Raw genomic sequence first — 14,681 nt, forward strand, 5'->3', positions numbered from 1 at the left:
TTTTGTTTTTCAATTTTTCACTTTTCACTTTACTCAAATATTCACTATTCACTGTATACCTGTAACTCTACCTCTTCACTACTTTACTTTAACTGATGCTCTCAAACACTTTATTAAGAGACAAGAAATTCAAGGAAGTAACTCTTGATGAGTTCAGCACAGCTGTTAACTGAAAGCCTGAAAAGCTTTCAGACCTCAAATAATGCAAAGAAAACAAGTTCATATTCATAAAGTTTTAAGAGTTCAGAAATAATCAATATTTGTATCTTGGCGTCATGTTCTCCTCCACCAGTCTTACACACTGCTTTTGGATAACTTTATGCTGCTTTACTCCTGGTGCAAAAATTCAAGCAGTTCAGTTTGGTGGTTTGATGGTTTGTGATTATCCATCTTCCTCTTGATTATATTCCAGAGGTTTTCAATATAATAAAATCAAAGAAACTCTTTTCTTTTTAAGTTTCAATAAATACTAAGATTGGTGCCAAAAATCTGTGAACACCGTCCACCACCCAGAGCATGGAGATACGGAGAAGTGGTGAAGATGAGCAATAAGAGAAATGATTAACTGTGATTAAAGCATGGTGTGATGGAGTTATTTGGCTCTTTGTGCTGTGTGTACTGTATGTGAGTAAAAAGATGAATTAGCTGGAAATGTGATGTTAGTGGCCTGGAGTTCACTGGAGTTTTACCTCTTTCTGTAAATTCTTCTCCCAGATCTCCTGTTCCAGAACTTGTTTCTGAAATGTACAAACAAAGCAATCACTCATCATGTACCCAACACATAACAATGCTCATATATTGCTTTGATACAAGCGTTAAAACTAAATCGAGAACATTTGTAAATACTGTAGGACATTCCACCGAATATATCTGTTTAAACTCTGAATTTACAGTAAAAACACATATATTTAACTATTAAAAACATGTACTGGTCAATCTCAGACGGATAGTTACGAAACGTATGTGACATTTAAAAAGCATGCTTAAAAGCAAGTCCACTAATTCCTTTGATTTTTTTCTCTAGAAAAACTCTATTTTGAAGAAGTGAATAAGTTAACTGAATGTTTAAATAATTGATATTTATAAAAAAAAAAAAAACACTCCTGTTACTGGAACTCACTCCTATTACTGGAACTCTCTCCTATTACTGGAACTCACTCCTGTTACTGGCGCTTATTCCTATTACTAGAACTCACTCCTGTTACTGTCACTCACTCCTGTTACTGGAACTCACTCCTATTACTGGAACTCACTCCTGTTACTGGCGCTTATTCCTATTACTAGAACTCACTCCTGTTACTGTCACTCACTCCTGTTACTGGAACTCACTCCTATTACTGGAACTCACTCCTGTTACTGGCGCTTATTCCTATTACTAGAACTCACTCCTGTTACTGTCACTCACTCCTGTTACTGGAACTCACTCCTATTACTGGAACTCACTCCTGTTACTGGCGCTTATTCCTATTACTAGAACTCACTCCTGTTACTGTCACTCACTCCTATTACTGGAACTCACTCCTGTTACTGGCGCTTATTCCTATTACTGGAACTCACTCCTGTTACTGTCACTCACTCCTGTTACTGGAACTCACTTCTGTTACTGGCACGTATTTCTATTACTGGAACTCACTCCTGTTACTGGAACTCACTCCTGTTACTGGCGCTTATTCCTATTACTAGAACTCACTCCTGTTACTGTCACTCACTCCTGTTACTGGAACTCACTTCTGTTACTGGCACGTATTTCTATTACTGGAACTCACTCCTGTTACTGGAACTCACTCCTGTTACTGGCACGTATTTCTGTTACTGGAACTCACTCCTGTTACTGGAACTCACTCCTGTTACTGGCACTTATTCCTATTACTAGAACTCACTCCTGTTACTGTCACTCGCTCCTGTTACTGGAATTCACTTCTGTTACTGGCGCTTATTCCTATTACTAGAACTCACTCCTGTTACTGGCATGTACTGTATCTCTATTACTGGAACTCACTCCTGTTACTGTCACTCACTCCTGTTACTGGAACGTCCTCCAGTTACTGGCACTTATTCCTATTACTGGAACTCACTCCTGTTACTGGACCTCACTCCGGTTACTGGAACTCACTCCTGTGACTGGAACTCACTTCTGTTACTGTCACTCACTCCTGTTACTGGAACTCACTTCTGTTACTGGCGCTTATTCCTATTACTGGAACTCACTCCTGTTACTGGAACTCACTCCTATTACTGGACCTCACTCCTGTTACTGGCACTTATTCCTATTACTGGAACTCACTCCTGTTACTGTCACTCACTTCTGTTACTGGAACTCACTCCTGTTACTTGCACGTATTCCTATTACTGGAACTCACTCCTGTTACTGGCAGGTATTCCTATTACTGGAACTCACTCCTGTTACTTTTTCTGTTTTGAGTAACAAATTCACTCTTGACAAGTTGGAAGCCTGAATTCCAGGTGATTCTACCTCATAAAGCTGACAGAGAAAATCCAGCAGAGATGTGCGAAGCTTAGAAGAACTTAAAATCTAAAAAATGATTCAGTTTTTTCTTTATAGTCTGGGTGACTTTAGTAAAAATCTACAATGCTGGATTGTTTTTAAAATAACAAAAACATTGGGTGTGATTAATAAAAACTGTCTCAAAATTGAACACTATTAGTGAAATTGAATGTGTTCCTCCGTATGAGGAAATAAATGAAGGCATGATCAAACACTGACGTCAACTAAAACAGATCAACACACTTTTAATTTAAAGCCTGCCAGCAATTATCAACTTCTTTTCCTTCAGCTCGTTTTTTTTTTTTTTTTTTTTTCGGGAGCGCTTCTCTTAAGCTCTTAAAACTGGAGCTCCTCATCCATTTTGAAGGTAATTTCACTTTCCTCCCCTCAGGCCCGGCCCGGCCCGTCTCGGCCGAAGCGCAGGCCGAGCAGCGCCGCTCTTAACAGCTCAGTAATTCTATCAGAAGGCAATCATCCTGCAGATGAAGAGTGACAGCGGTAGACGGCGGAGGCTTGAATGGTGGAGGGTGCATTAAGCAGAGAGACGACAGCGCCAGGCCCATCAGCCCGGCTCCGCGGGGAGAGGCTAATTGATTGCTTTCAGGAATTAATGTGACGGGTGCATCGCTTTGGCCTTACAGTAACAACCTGTCTTCATGCTGCATCTGCTGCCGCCGCTAAAGAAGACTTACCTGCTAATTCTACATCATCTAGTTCATCGTCGTCTGTGGCTGGAGGGATGAGATGGAGAAAGAAAGAGAGAGAGTCAGAGAGACAAAGAGACAAAGAGACACAGAGGATACATATTAAAAAAATATATATACCATTATTTTAAAAATAAAAACAATATCTTAAAAAGAGATTCAGTCCTCGACAGTTCTATCAACCCATCGAACAGCTTTCACTCATTTTTTATTATCAACACTTAATATTTAAGATTTAACATTTGCAAACATGCAAAAATAAAAAAATCATAAATGGAGTAAACCCATTTTTACACCACTGAAATAAAAAGAATGTACAGATCATCATACCAAAATCTCCTGAGCCTTCATCAGGGTCTGCTGTCAGCGGTTTCAGAGCTGAAGAGATGAATGAACAGGAAAAATACACTTTAATACATTTAAAATCAGTTAAAATCGGTTAAAATTAGGGTAAGAATTTGGACTGATCTTAAGTTTAGGGTTAGGATTTGGACTGAGCTTAAAGTTAGGGTTAGAATTTAGGTTGATATTAAAATTAGGGTTAGGATTTGGACTGAGATTAAGATTTGGGTTATGATTTAGACTGATCTTAAGGTTGGGGTTAAGATGTGGATTTATCTTAAAATTAGGGTTAGGTTTTGGACTGATCTTTAAATTAGGGATAAGATTTGGACTCATCCTAAGATTAGGATTAGAATTTAAATTGATGTTAAAGGTAGACTTAGGATTTGGACTGATCTTAAAATTAGGGTTAGGTTTTGGACTGATGTTAAAGTTAGGGTTAGAATTTGGACTGATCTTAAGGTTAGGGTTAGGATTTAGACTGAGTTTAAGATTAAGGCTATGATTGTACTGATATTTGAGTTAGGGTTAGGATTTGGACTGAGATTAAAGTTAGGGTTAGTATTCGGACTACGTTTAAGATTAAGGCTATGATTTTACTGAAATTTGAGTTAGGGTTAGGATTTGAACTGATCTTAAAATTAGGGTTAGGATTTGAAGTAATCTTAAAATAAGGGTTAGGATTTGAACTGATCTTAAAATTAGGATAAGGATTTGGACTAAAGTTAAATTTAGTGTTAGGATTTGGACTAAGGTTAAGGTTAGGGTTAGGATTTGAACTAATCTTAAAATTAGGGTTAGGATTTGAACTGATCTTAAAATTAGGGTTAGGATTTGGACTAAGGTTAAATTTAGGGTTAGGATTTGGACTGATCTTAAAATTAGGGTTAGGATTTGGACTAAGGTTAAATATAGGGTTAGGATTTTAACTAATCTTAAAATTAGGGTTAGGATTTGGACTAAGGTTAAATTTAGGGTTAGGATTTGGACTGATCTTAAAATTAGGGTTAGGGTTTGGACTAAGGTTAAATATAGGGTTAGGATTTTAACTAATCTTAAAATTAGGGTTAGGATTTGGACTGAGTTTAAAATTAGGGATAGAATTTGTTATGTTTCGGCTGGAGCATATTAGAGGAAGTTGCATATTAAGTGTATTTTACTGATTTCTTTTACTGTTTAGATGATGTTTTACTGCTACTACACAGATTGTTTGTTGATGTTTTACTTATAGTCTGTTTAAAGTTTAAACATTTGCAAACAAGTCCACTTAAAATGAAGTTTTACCAAACTTCTAAACCAGTCAGTTAATTTGACAGAAACTCAATAGTAGCGTTAAATAGAAGTGCAACTCTAAAACCCACTGATGTGAACCTAAGATAGAAATATGCATCCATCATATTTATGTTTCTGAATGTCCTGTCTTAAAAATTAGCACGTCTGCAGGACTCTGACAGTCCACTGAAGTCCTGCAGATGATCTAAGTGCAGCTGAAGCTTTATTTTATAGCTCTTTGCTCAGGATTTTCCAGTCTTGTATCACAGAGAGTGTAAGTGACAGAGAAGCAGTTTCAGTGATTGAAGCTTTTAAATCCTCAGGACAGAAGTATTTTACTCTGCTTTACCTCAAGATAGACTCAACTTACCTGTGAGTGTGAGGAGCAGGCCCAGCAGCAGTAACCGCAACATTTCTGCACGTCTGCAAAGAGAAAAACAAACGAGAACGAATTAAAACCAAAGTTTTACCACTTAAAACTAGAGGGCTGAGCGATAAGTGATAAAATAAAATCTCGATATATCAACAACATGCAACATGAGCATTGATTACAGTTCATTTATACATAACAACTAAAAATACAGATTTAATTTTATCTGTATATGTGCCAAAACAGCAACAAACAGCATCATTTAGAGCTAGCAAATACAGTCAATGTCCAATAAAAAATAAAAAAAACAAGCACGATTTTTATTTTATTACATAATTTGAACACACAATCTGACAAAACTGTGCCATTCTTGATTAATTAACTCTCTTTACACTGATTCTATTGAAAGTTAAACAGGTTTTACGTATTTTCCTCTCCCAAAAAGTTGCCGTTCTGAAGAATCTGAACACTTTTATTTTTAAACTGTATCCAAAATATTGATTGTTTTACATTCATTTTCAGCTTCAATTACATTGAATATTTTTTTTTTTTTAGTAAAAAGCATGCCATCTAGGGCTCAGCTATATGGCTCTACAATAATATTACAATATAGCAGCACTTTTTTTTGTAATAACAATAGTTTTCTTTGTAATAACAATATTCTTGGTGATCTAAAAAAAAAAAAAACACTAAAACTGATAGAATTAAGATTAATTTTAAGATAATACTCCTGCAGCAGAATTTGGTCCAAATTTATATTAAGTGCCTGTTATAACTGTGTAGTTACACATTAACAACCCATGTAATAACTGTGTAACTACTAGTGAAGTACACACTGGTACAGATGTGTGTTAATGTCAAATTTGTTATAGTATTTTGTGTAGCTTTTCACATAGTGTGTGTGAATTTCCACATGTAATAGTGTTTTTGTGTGGAATAAGTTTGTATGTAATTAGGGATGTGACCGTTTTGTAGCATTAAAAAGCATTATTATCTATTTTTTGTCTGTCTATCTTTATTTCTGACTAATTTTGCTATTTTTTGTGCTATTAACAGCTTTTATATTGAACATTTGCGTTTGGTTTTATCTTTATGATGGCAGAAATTACTCAAATAAGTAAAGAAAACAATGGCTTTAAGAAATAAAGTCAGAAAAAAGTCTGAAATTTTTCAAAAACTCAAAAAAATGTAAAAAAAAAGTGCATTTGCAAAGACCTTCAAACATCTATTTAATTTAGTATAATTTATCTATATTTTGATTAAGAAAAATTAAAATAACAGGTTTCTTACAGAAGCATTTATTTAATCAAATTATTACGATTAACACAGCTTTCACCTGAAAGATGAAACTCTACACATTACAGTATTGTACTGAAAGTGAAGTAAATTTACCCTCACCACAGCCACTTATTATCAGTTATTATCAGTTATTATCAGTCATACTGAAACCATTATCAGCTTATCGTGACGTTTGGTGTTTTTCAGCCCAAAAGTGAGCATGGTTGAATGTTTTTCACAGTGGTTTCGTTGATATTGAAGTTTTTTGGTAACACTTTATTTGGATATGTCCGTTATATGTAGTAGATGCCTCATAGATATTTAACTAACATTTTATTTTGATTTTCTTTTATTATTATTATTATTATTATTATTATTATTTATTTATTTATTTATTTATTTGTTTTTGTTAATGTATTATTGAAAAAATAGTTTTAGCTTAATTTAGCTTTTTTTAATTACACATTTTTAATTTAAAAGTCAGACAATTTTGGATAAACAAGTTCTTGACACATATTCAGCTTATAATAATAAAGTTTTAAATCTTTATGATCTTTACTGATACAAAAAAATATGGGTACAAAAAATACTTTCACTAAAAAATACTCTATTGTTACTTCAGTATAAGGAACAGCCCCAGAGACGAGCTTTATACCCCAGGCCTTGTCTCGTATAGGGGCTTCAGGTGTAGGTGATACAAAACCCTTTTTGTCTGTAGTAAAATAACTTGTTTACACTCTGAAAATCTCCTACAGGACACTTGGAGAAGCTGCCTGTTTTCTCTGTTTACACTTAAATACACTTAATAATTTCAGATCAGTTACAGGAATCAACCCAAATTCTGCAGGTCTGAAAATAAAGTTGTAAAAACTAGACGAATGTAGCGAAACTTAAGGTTTGGTGACATTAATTGTTTGTTTTGTATTCGGGAAAATACTGATTTTAAATAAAGTTTAGGAAAGAGCCAATTTTATGATTCTTATTCATTATTATATTTTTTAAAAATCAGAAAAAAGTCTATCACAATTACGATTAGAATTTGTAGTAAAATTTAACAATTCAAAATAGCTTTTTTATGTAATGCTTGAATAGAAATCTTTAAGATTTAGATGTGTAATATCAGGTAGAAAATGTACAAAAATTCTGGCCTGTTAGTTAAGTACAGATCTGTAGTTATTATTTTATTTAGTGGGTGGGGGTCACCTCTGCTTGTTTACTGAAGCTCCAGAAAGCAGAGTCAGTGGGAAACTGGTGAAATGTCACAGTATTTTGCTCCAGTTCATGCTGGCTGGACGCGGCGTGCTCGCCGTTTCCCACAATACTCAGCAATTATCGGGAGCGTGCACTGTGTACACATTGACAGGCGTAGGCGTAGATGGCGCTGATCCAACCGACATGTCTAAATCTGGCCGAACCCCAGCAGAGACGAGCGGAGACCAGCGGAGGGGGAACTAGTTTAACAAACTGTATCACTATTTTAAAAAAGTGTTTTTTACGCGAATTAATACCGATACCAAGTTTACAGAGCATTACTGATTCATACACTCTGTGCAAGGTGTGTCGCGATGCTCATTGATATCTTACACCCCACTAACCGTCTATTAATTTAATGCTTTGAATCTGTCTCGTCTAAATAGCAACAGTGATTCTAAATATATATTTATATGTCTATACTGATGGGCACTGTGATATGGAAATGATGTGTGTTCAGGTAAATTTATTTCCGTATTGCTACTGTATCTTGACAGTGAAAACACACAGGTGCGTCACTGACTGATTAAAACCCTGACAACAGTCAACAGTCAGACGTCAAACATCAGTGCACAAACTCAACTTTTACATCAACAACAAACAGAATAGAATTTAATAACATTGCTGTTCCTGTAAATGAGTTTTCTCTGCTGTGGAGCACAAAAGTGTTGCGCTGTTAAAATAGCAATCTGCCAAAGTCAGAGCGCACCTGGCTCTTAAAGGGAATGATGAGCAAGTGACACACTGATAGGTTTATGTCACATTACACATCCCAAAACACGGCCATGATTAATTAAAAGTATCAGTACATGCCTTTTGCATGTTTTGAGACATGCAAGGTGTACTTTTCCTACTTTTCCCGTCATTATGATAGCAAAGACACACTGAAATGTCTTAAATCAAGATGCACAGTGGACGACTTGCCTACAGACACTATGAGACAGTGTGAGCAGTTATATTGAGCAAAAGAAACATATAATATATTTGTTCAAAATGTAGATTCGTTTTTATTTATGCTGAAAAATGCATTCAATCTGATTTCTACAAAACTTTTTACTTTATTTATTTTATTTTATTTTATTTCTCTTTCTATGTAGATTTTTTGCGGAAGGAACTGGATATGATTTTGAAGGAAATTATCTGGATTTTTGATCCAGTTTGCATCAAGTTACAACAACAAGTCCACAGTTATAAACATGTTACAGCACGGTCCTGCTGATTAAGGGAGGAGATCTGGAGCAACTGGATAAACTGGAAAACCAGCCCGACATGAGCAACTATCACATATTAGCTTTAATTGTTTTGTCATATGAACAGTTTGTTTCACTTTATGTCTAAAGCCAGTTGCAGCCTTGACAGTTATAAAGCCCATTAAAAGCTCAGCATTAATAATATTTTTTAGCATGCATAGTGTATTTCCATCAACAAAAAATGATAAAAAAAAATAAGAAGAAGAAATGCTCTTCAAGATAACTAGCAAAAAGGGAATTGGTATTTAAAGAAAGAAACTAGCAGGTTTAGATGCATTGTATTAATAAAAATGTAATTCCTATTATAACTGAGCCCCTATTTAAACTGAACTGCTTGAATTTTTGCACCAGGAGTAAAGCAGCATAAAGTTATCCAAAAGCAGTGTGTAAGACTGGTGGAGGAGAACATGATGCCAACATGCATGAAAAAAAACTGTGATTAAAAACCAACCAGGGTTATTCCACCAAATATTGATTATTTCTGAACTCTTAGAAACTCTTAAAAAAATATAACCATTTTTTGTTATTTCAGTCATTTCTCATTTTCTGCAAAAAATGCTCTAAATTACAATATTTTTATTTGGAATTTGGTAGAAATTATGTCTGTAGTTCATGAAATAAAACAACAATGTTCGTTTTAATCAAACATATACCTATAAATAGCAAAATCGGAGAAAGTGATTCAGAAATTGACGTGGTCTCTTAATTTTTTCCAGAGCTATATAATTATATATAGTGTTATAAAGCCCATTATGGTCCCAGTATAAATCCACTGTGAAGCAGTAGACCTGTGTTATCTGGAATAATGCAATCAAATCCACACAGCAAATGCTTCCATCTGGGTAGTCGAGACTATTACTCCATCAACTTCATGATAAACTATTTTTTTTAATACTCTTTATTTCAGAAAAAAATAATATGTAATATAATTATTTTTGCCTATAAAACGTGACTAATGTTCACCTAAATGAGATGCTGGATTTAGAACAGAAACAAATTAGTGCTGATAAAATAAGAAAAGAAAAGAACAGAAAATAAGACCATATTAAGGATGCAGTGCGGTTGCGGTGCATGCAGCTGTCTATTTATAAATGCGTTGGTTTTGGTAGCGGTGTTCAGTTTATTTGAAGATATCACTCGCAGTAAAGCAGCAACGCAGTAAAGGAGTAAAGGAGTAAAGGAGGAAGGTTGTGAGTCAGTTAGGAACTCAGGCTGATTGTGGTTTTTTGGGCCTACCCTAATTTATTTTTGGTGCAAAACATCCCCCGTCATTCACATGCATGCTTAGTTGCACGCACACAAACACATTTGAATGGTCACAGAAGAATATTTAAATGTTGCATGGGGCTACGCTCACACAGCAGGTAAACAAAGTGCAATGCAGCTCAGTCTGAACAGCCAGATCTGAATTCATGTGATTTTTGCATCAAGAATAAGAAAAAAAAGGGCTTATAAAGGAAGGGAAATAGACGACAGCAGTAAGTGAGAGTTTCATTGGCAGAATAATGAGGTAACAACCGTTTTTCAAGTAAAAAAGCCAAACATGACCAATTGAAGGATAAATAAATACAAAAATAAAATAACATTATTGTACATCTACACAAAATATAACTCTTTGTTATATCAATGTCAGTTTCCCCTGCTACAAAGCATTAGCCATGTCCACGTAGCTGCGCCCCTAAAATAGCAATATGCCAAAGTCAGAGCACATCTGGATGGATGTGCTCAATTCCTTAAAAGGAATTGAATGGCAAGTGACACACTGATGATTAATTAAAAGAATTAGTACTTGCCTTTTGTGCGTTTCGAGACACGCAAGGTCTACTTTTCCTGTCATTACGATAGCAAAGACTCTACTGTTTCCATGTAATGCTAATCTGCCTAGTATGCAGATATCGCATGTGCATATCAAGCATACATCTATGTTGGTGTGTATTTGCTTTCACATTGTTTTAGCTTTCCGGATTATAAGGCACATTATGCGACACTAGTAAGGAACAGGGGTGTCGCCATGTTTTTCATTCTAATTCAGCAGGTCTCTGTACTGGGTGGTATGGAGGTAGGTTGAGGAAGGTAAGTAAAGCCAAGTTAAGTAAACAAAACTGTAATTCTTAAAGAAAAAAATATATATACTTTTAAAGTCAGACGAGTGCTGGATGTTAATTTACACAAACTTCTTTCCTGAAAGAAAAAAAAGAAAAAAAAAAAAAAAAAACGTTTAATTGGTTGAGTAAAGCTCACCCAAACAATTTATTTACAGTAAGCTTAGATTTCCAGATTCCCACTAAAGCTGGGTGCAGCAGCATTAGCATGCTAGTGCAGCATTAGTGATAGTAATATTGATATTAACTAGCGGTTCGTCCCATGTAGCTTGTTTTAACATGGTAAAAGTCCAATATTCTCGCCTCTGAACATCGAAAAAGCTAATGTTTAGCGTAGTTAGCAGCTAACGCTTATACTGCTCCAGCCTTAGTGCTGGAGAAACTTCACTAAAAACTCAACCTTATATCTCTGTACTTCAACAGAGTGGATTTACTGCTCCTTAATACATGACTGGTAGAATTCATACATAAGAAGCACTGGATTATAAGGAGCACTAATGATTTTTTGGGAAAATTTAAAGATTTTAAGCGCACCTTATAGTGCGAAAAATACAGTACTGCATATAAGCAATAAAAGAGGGAATTTTTAAGGTGGTGACTGTGTTAATAGGCAGAGTAAAATGTGTGTTTAAGTGATAGTAATCAGTGTAAGTCCACTACGTCATATTTCTAGGTCGATTTTATTTTTTATTTTTTTATTTTTTCCTCTCCTATGGAATGTTCCACTCTCTGAATGATTTAACAGACATGTTTCAGTGGTTTGGAGTAAGACAGTCACCTCTGCTCTTTCTCATGCCACCTGTTCCACTTAATAACCTATGCAGATGTTCTCGGCCCACAGCTGGCCGGGCCGAGCTTCCGTTTCTCGGTCGCTACTACAATCGGCTCTGTTTACGTCCCTCTGTTTTTTTTTTTTTCGCGCTCAGACAGCTGGGAAACACCTCTTGCTAAATTCTACCCTGGAATTGTTCAGAAATAGCATGAAGCTACGCAGCGGATTGTGGCAGATTGTTATTTACACTAGAGCTTCATTTCCTTCTTCCTGAAGAGGAGCTGGACCAGTTTCTCCAGTATAACCCCTTCCTCCTCCTCCTTCACGCATGTTATTGTTACCGATGCCCCATTGTGTTGAGCGCCACTTCCTGGTGCTAATTTCTATTGCAGCTTCAGAATCTGCCCTGCACCCGGACTTGGCCCCGAACATACTGGCACACATTCTGTATTATATGTCAACCCGATGTACACTGATGACTCATTTCCCATCATGCAAAAGTGACTGGAGTAACCCCAAGAGTTATGGGAACTGGCGTGTGAGTATTAAGCCCAATCCCATTTTACCCCTTGGTCCTACCACACTGAAAAAAAAAAAAAAAATGATGTTTAAAATTTACTTTAAAAAAGTTTCGCAACTTTCTGCATTTGCAGATTTTTTTTAAGTAAATTTAATTTCAGATAAATTTAAGTAACTTCAACTCGGTTTCAAGACTTTATTGTTACATACAGTAAATAAGTGAACTGAACTTCAGTCAATCCTTTCTTTAAGTAAACTTTACTTCATTTATTTTTGCTGAATCAATCCTTTCTTTTAGTAAACTTTACTTCATTTATTTTTGCTGAATCAATCCTTTCTTTTAGTAAACTTTACTTCATTTATTTTTGCTGAATCAATCCTTTCTTTTAGTAAACTTTACTTCATTTACATGTGTGTGTGTGTTTGTGTCTGTCAAATAAGCATAACATTATGATTATCCTCTTATTTCTATACACATTATTTTCGGGGTTTTTTTCAGCATATTATAGAACACTTCAGGCCCTGTCTTACAACTTGACAGAATCTGCTGAGACTCCCGGAAGCGCTGCACCATTAAAATAGCGATTCGCCAAAGTCAGAGCACACCTGACTCTCAAAGAGTAATTAAACTACATGATTTTAGATTTTAGAGTTCACCCTCAGCTTAAATTGAAAAAAATACACCAGTAGCAGGTATTTCATGTTCTTTACAGTGCGGTTCAGGTGTGTTTGGTCTAGAACTGAGCACTGATACGGACTGTCTGGAGGCCCTGAGGACACGTCTGCTGATAAGAACCACAGAAGAAAAGCTCCTGATGATCATGAGACTCAAGAAGGTTTACCAAATAAAAGAGTTATAAAGAGTTGATGAAGGGAACGTCTCACTGCTGTTATTGTATTTACTGTATTTGATTAGCACACCAATCAGCATAACATTAAAAACACCACCTCTTTGTTTCAGCATTAATGGCCCATGTTTTTCATCTCAACAGATTTGTAGTTCTATAATAATAATTACAGACTGTAGTTCTGTATCTGTTTCTCTGCATACTTTACTATTATCCTCCTTTCTTATTTTCCTGTCCTACCATACTCAGGACTCCACAGGACCATCATAAATAGAGCTGGGCAATACACTGCATTGATATTTTATCGTAGAATTATCATTTTTTCTATTATATTGACAAGATGGCACCATCAGTCAATAGCATCATCTTGTAAAAACAGGATAAATAAAATTGTGCATCATAAAAAATGCCTTTAATCCCTCAACATGCCAGCACTTTTTCTAATTTCTGCTTGATATGTTTTGAAGATTTCTCTTTAAAAATTACATATAATGTTTTTTTTTTTAATGTTTGATAAGAAACATTCCTGGACATTTTTAAGTATTTGTAATGAAAGATATAAAAAAATATTGAAGTAAATATAGAATAGCTTCCTAAATACAAATGAATCATTTCATGTTCTCCAAACTTTTCATTTTGTTACGATTTGTTTATTTGTCTATTTTATTTGGATCCCCATTAGCTCCTGTAACGATAGCAGCTATACTTCCTGTTGTTCATCAGACATAAAACATACAAACATTATACATACACACAGAAATAGAAAGAAACACACACTCTGAGTACATTCTGAATGTATACAAAATAAAAGAACAGGCCAAGATCTGTTTAAAAAAAGGGGGTTAAATATATTGCAATATAATATTTTTACCATACCATCATCCATGAACAAAACACTGGAATTATAAGCTCACTGTAAATAAATCAGACAAACCAAGTCTCCCTGAAGCTGCGGGAGTCTCCCGCATTTCGGTAGCGGCTCCCTGATGCCCGCGAGTCACATATAATCTCCCGGAATTCAGAACGAGTGTGGGAAGGAGAGAGAGAAAACAGAGAGGGTTCTGATTGGACTGTTCTCTGCAAAGAGTCTGTAAGACAGCCAATCAGTTTTTAGTGTGGGCGGGCAGTGTTTTTCCCCCCTCCCGGATGGGATTTGTTCAGTGAGTGAGAGAAAGCAGATCATGGCGGTGGCAATATTAATAATTATTGTAATATGATATCAAATGTTTTTGATGTTTTGAAATTTTTTGTGATATTGTAACTGTCAATTTGGCAAATAAAGGCTTTTTTTCCCAAAAAAAAAAAAAAAAAGGGAAAGCAGAGGCAGGGCCTTCGAAAAAGAAAAAAGATCAAACTCATTTCACCTCTGAATGCTCTAAATAAAAAAAAAAAAAAAAAAAAGTAAAATTAATTCATTTAAAAGTAAAGTTTCGTTAGCCTTTGGAGAGTGTGCAATTTTTGTTTTTT

At 35.2% G+C, this 14,681-nt stretch overlaps 1 protein-coding gene across 1 annotated transcript in view; it reads right to left on the reverse strand.

Moving 5' to 3' along the window:
- The window catches only part of si:dkey-262k9.2 (uncharacterized), a 50,542-nt gene that overhangs the window by 16,913 nt on the left and 18,948 nt on the right, over positions 1-14,681 (reverse strand). Inside the window, exons 2-5 of the mRNA XM_049467071.1 lie at positions 5,195-5,247; positions 3,541-3,588; positions 3,199-3,237; positions 690-737 (exon numbers count right to left, since the gene is read on the reverse strand). Coding sequence (XP_049323028.1) covers positions 690-737; positions 3,199-3,237; positions 3,541-3,588; positions 5,195-5,237 — 178 coding nt within the window. The 5' untranslated portion in view covers positions 5,238-5,247. The remainder of the gene's footprint in view (positions 1-689; positions 738-3,198; positions 3,238-3,540; positions 3,589-5,194; positions 5,248-14,681) is intronic.

The sequence above is a fragment of the Astyanax mexicanus genome, chromosome 18 (assembly GCF_023375975.1).
Source record: "Astyanax mexicanus isolate ESR-SI-001 chromosome 18, AstMex3_surface, whole genome shotgun sequence".
Lineage (NCBI taxonomy): Eukaryota > Metazoa > Chordata > Actinopteri > Characiformes > Acestrorhamphidae > Astyanax > Astyanax mexicanus.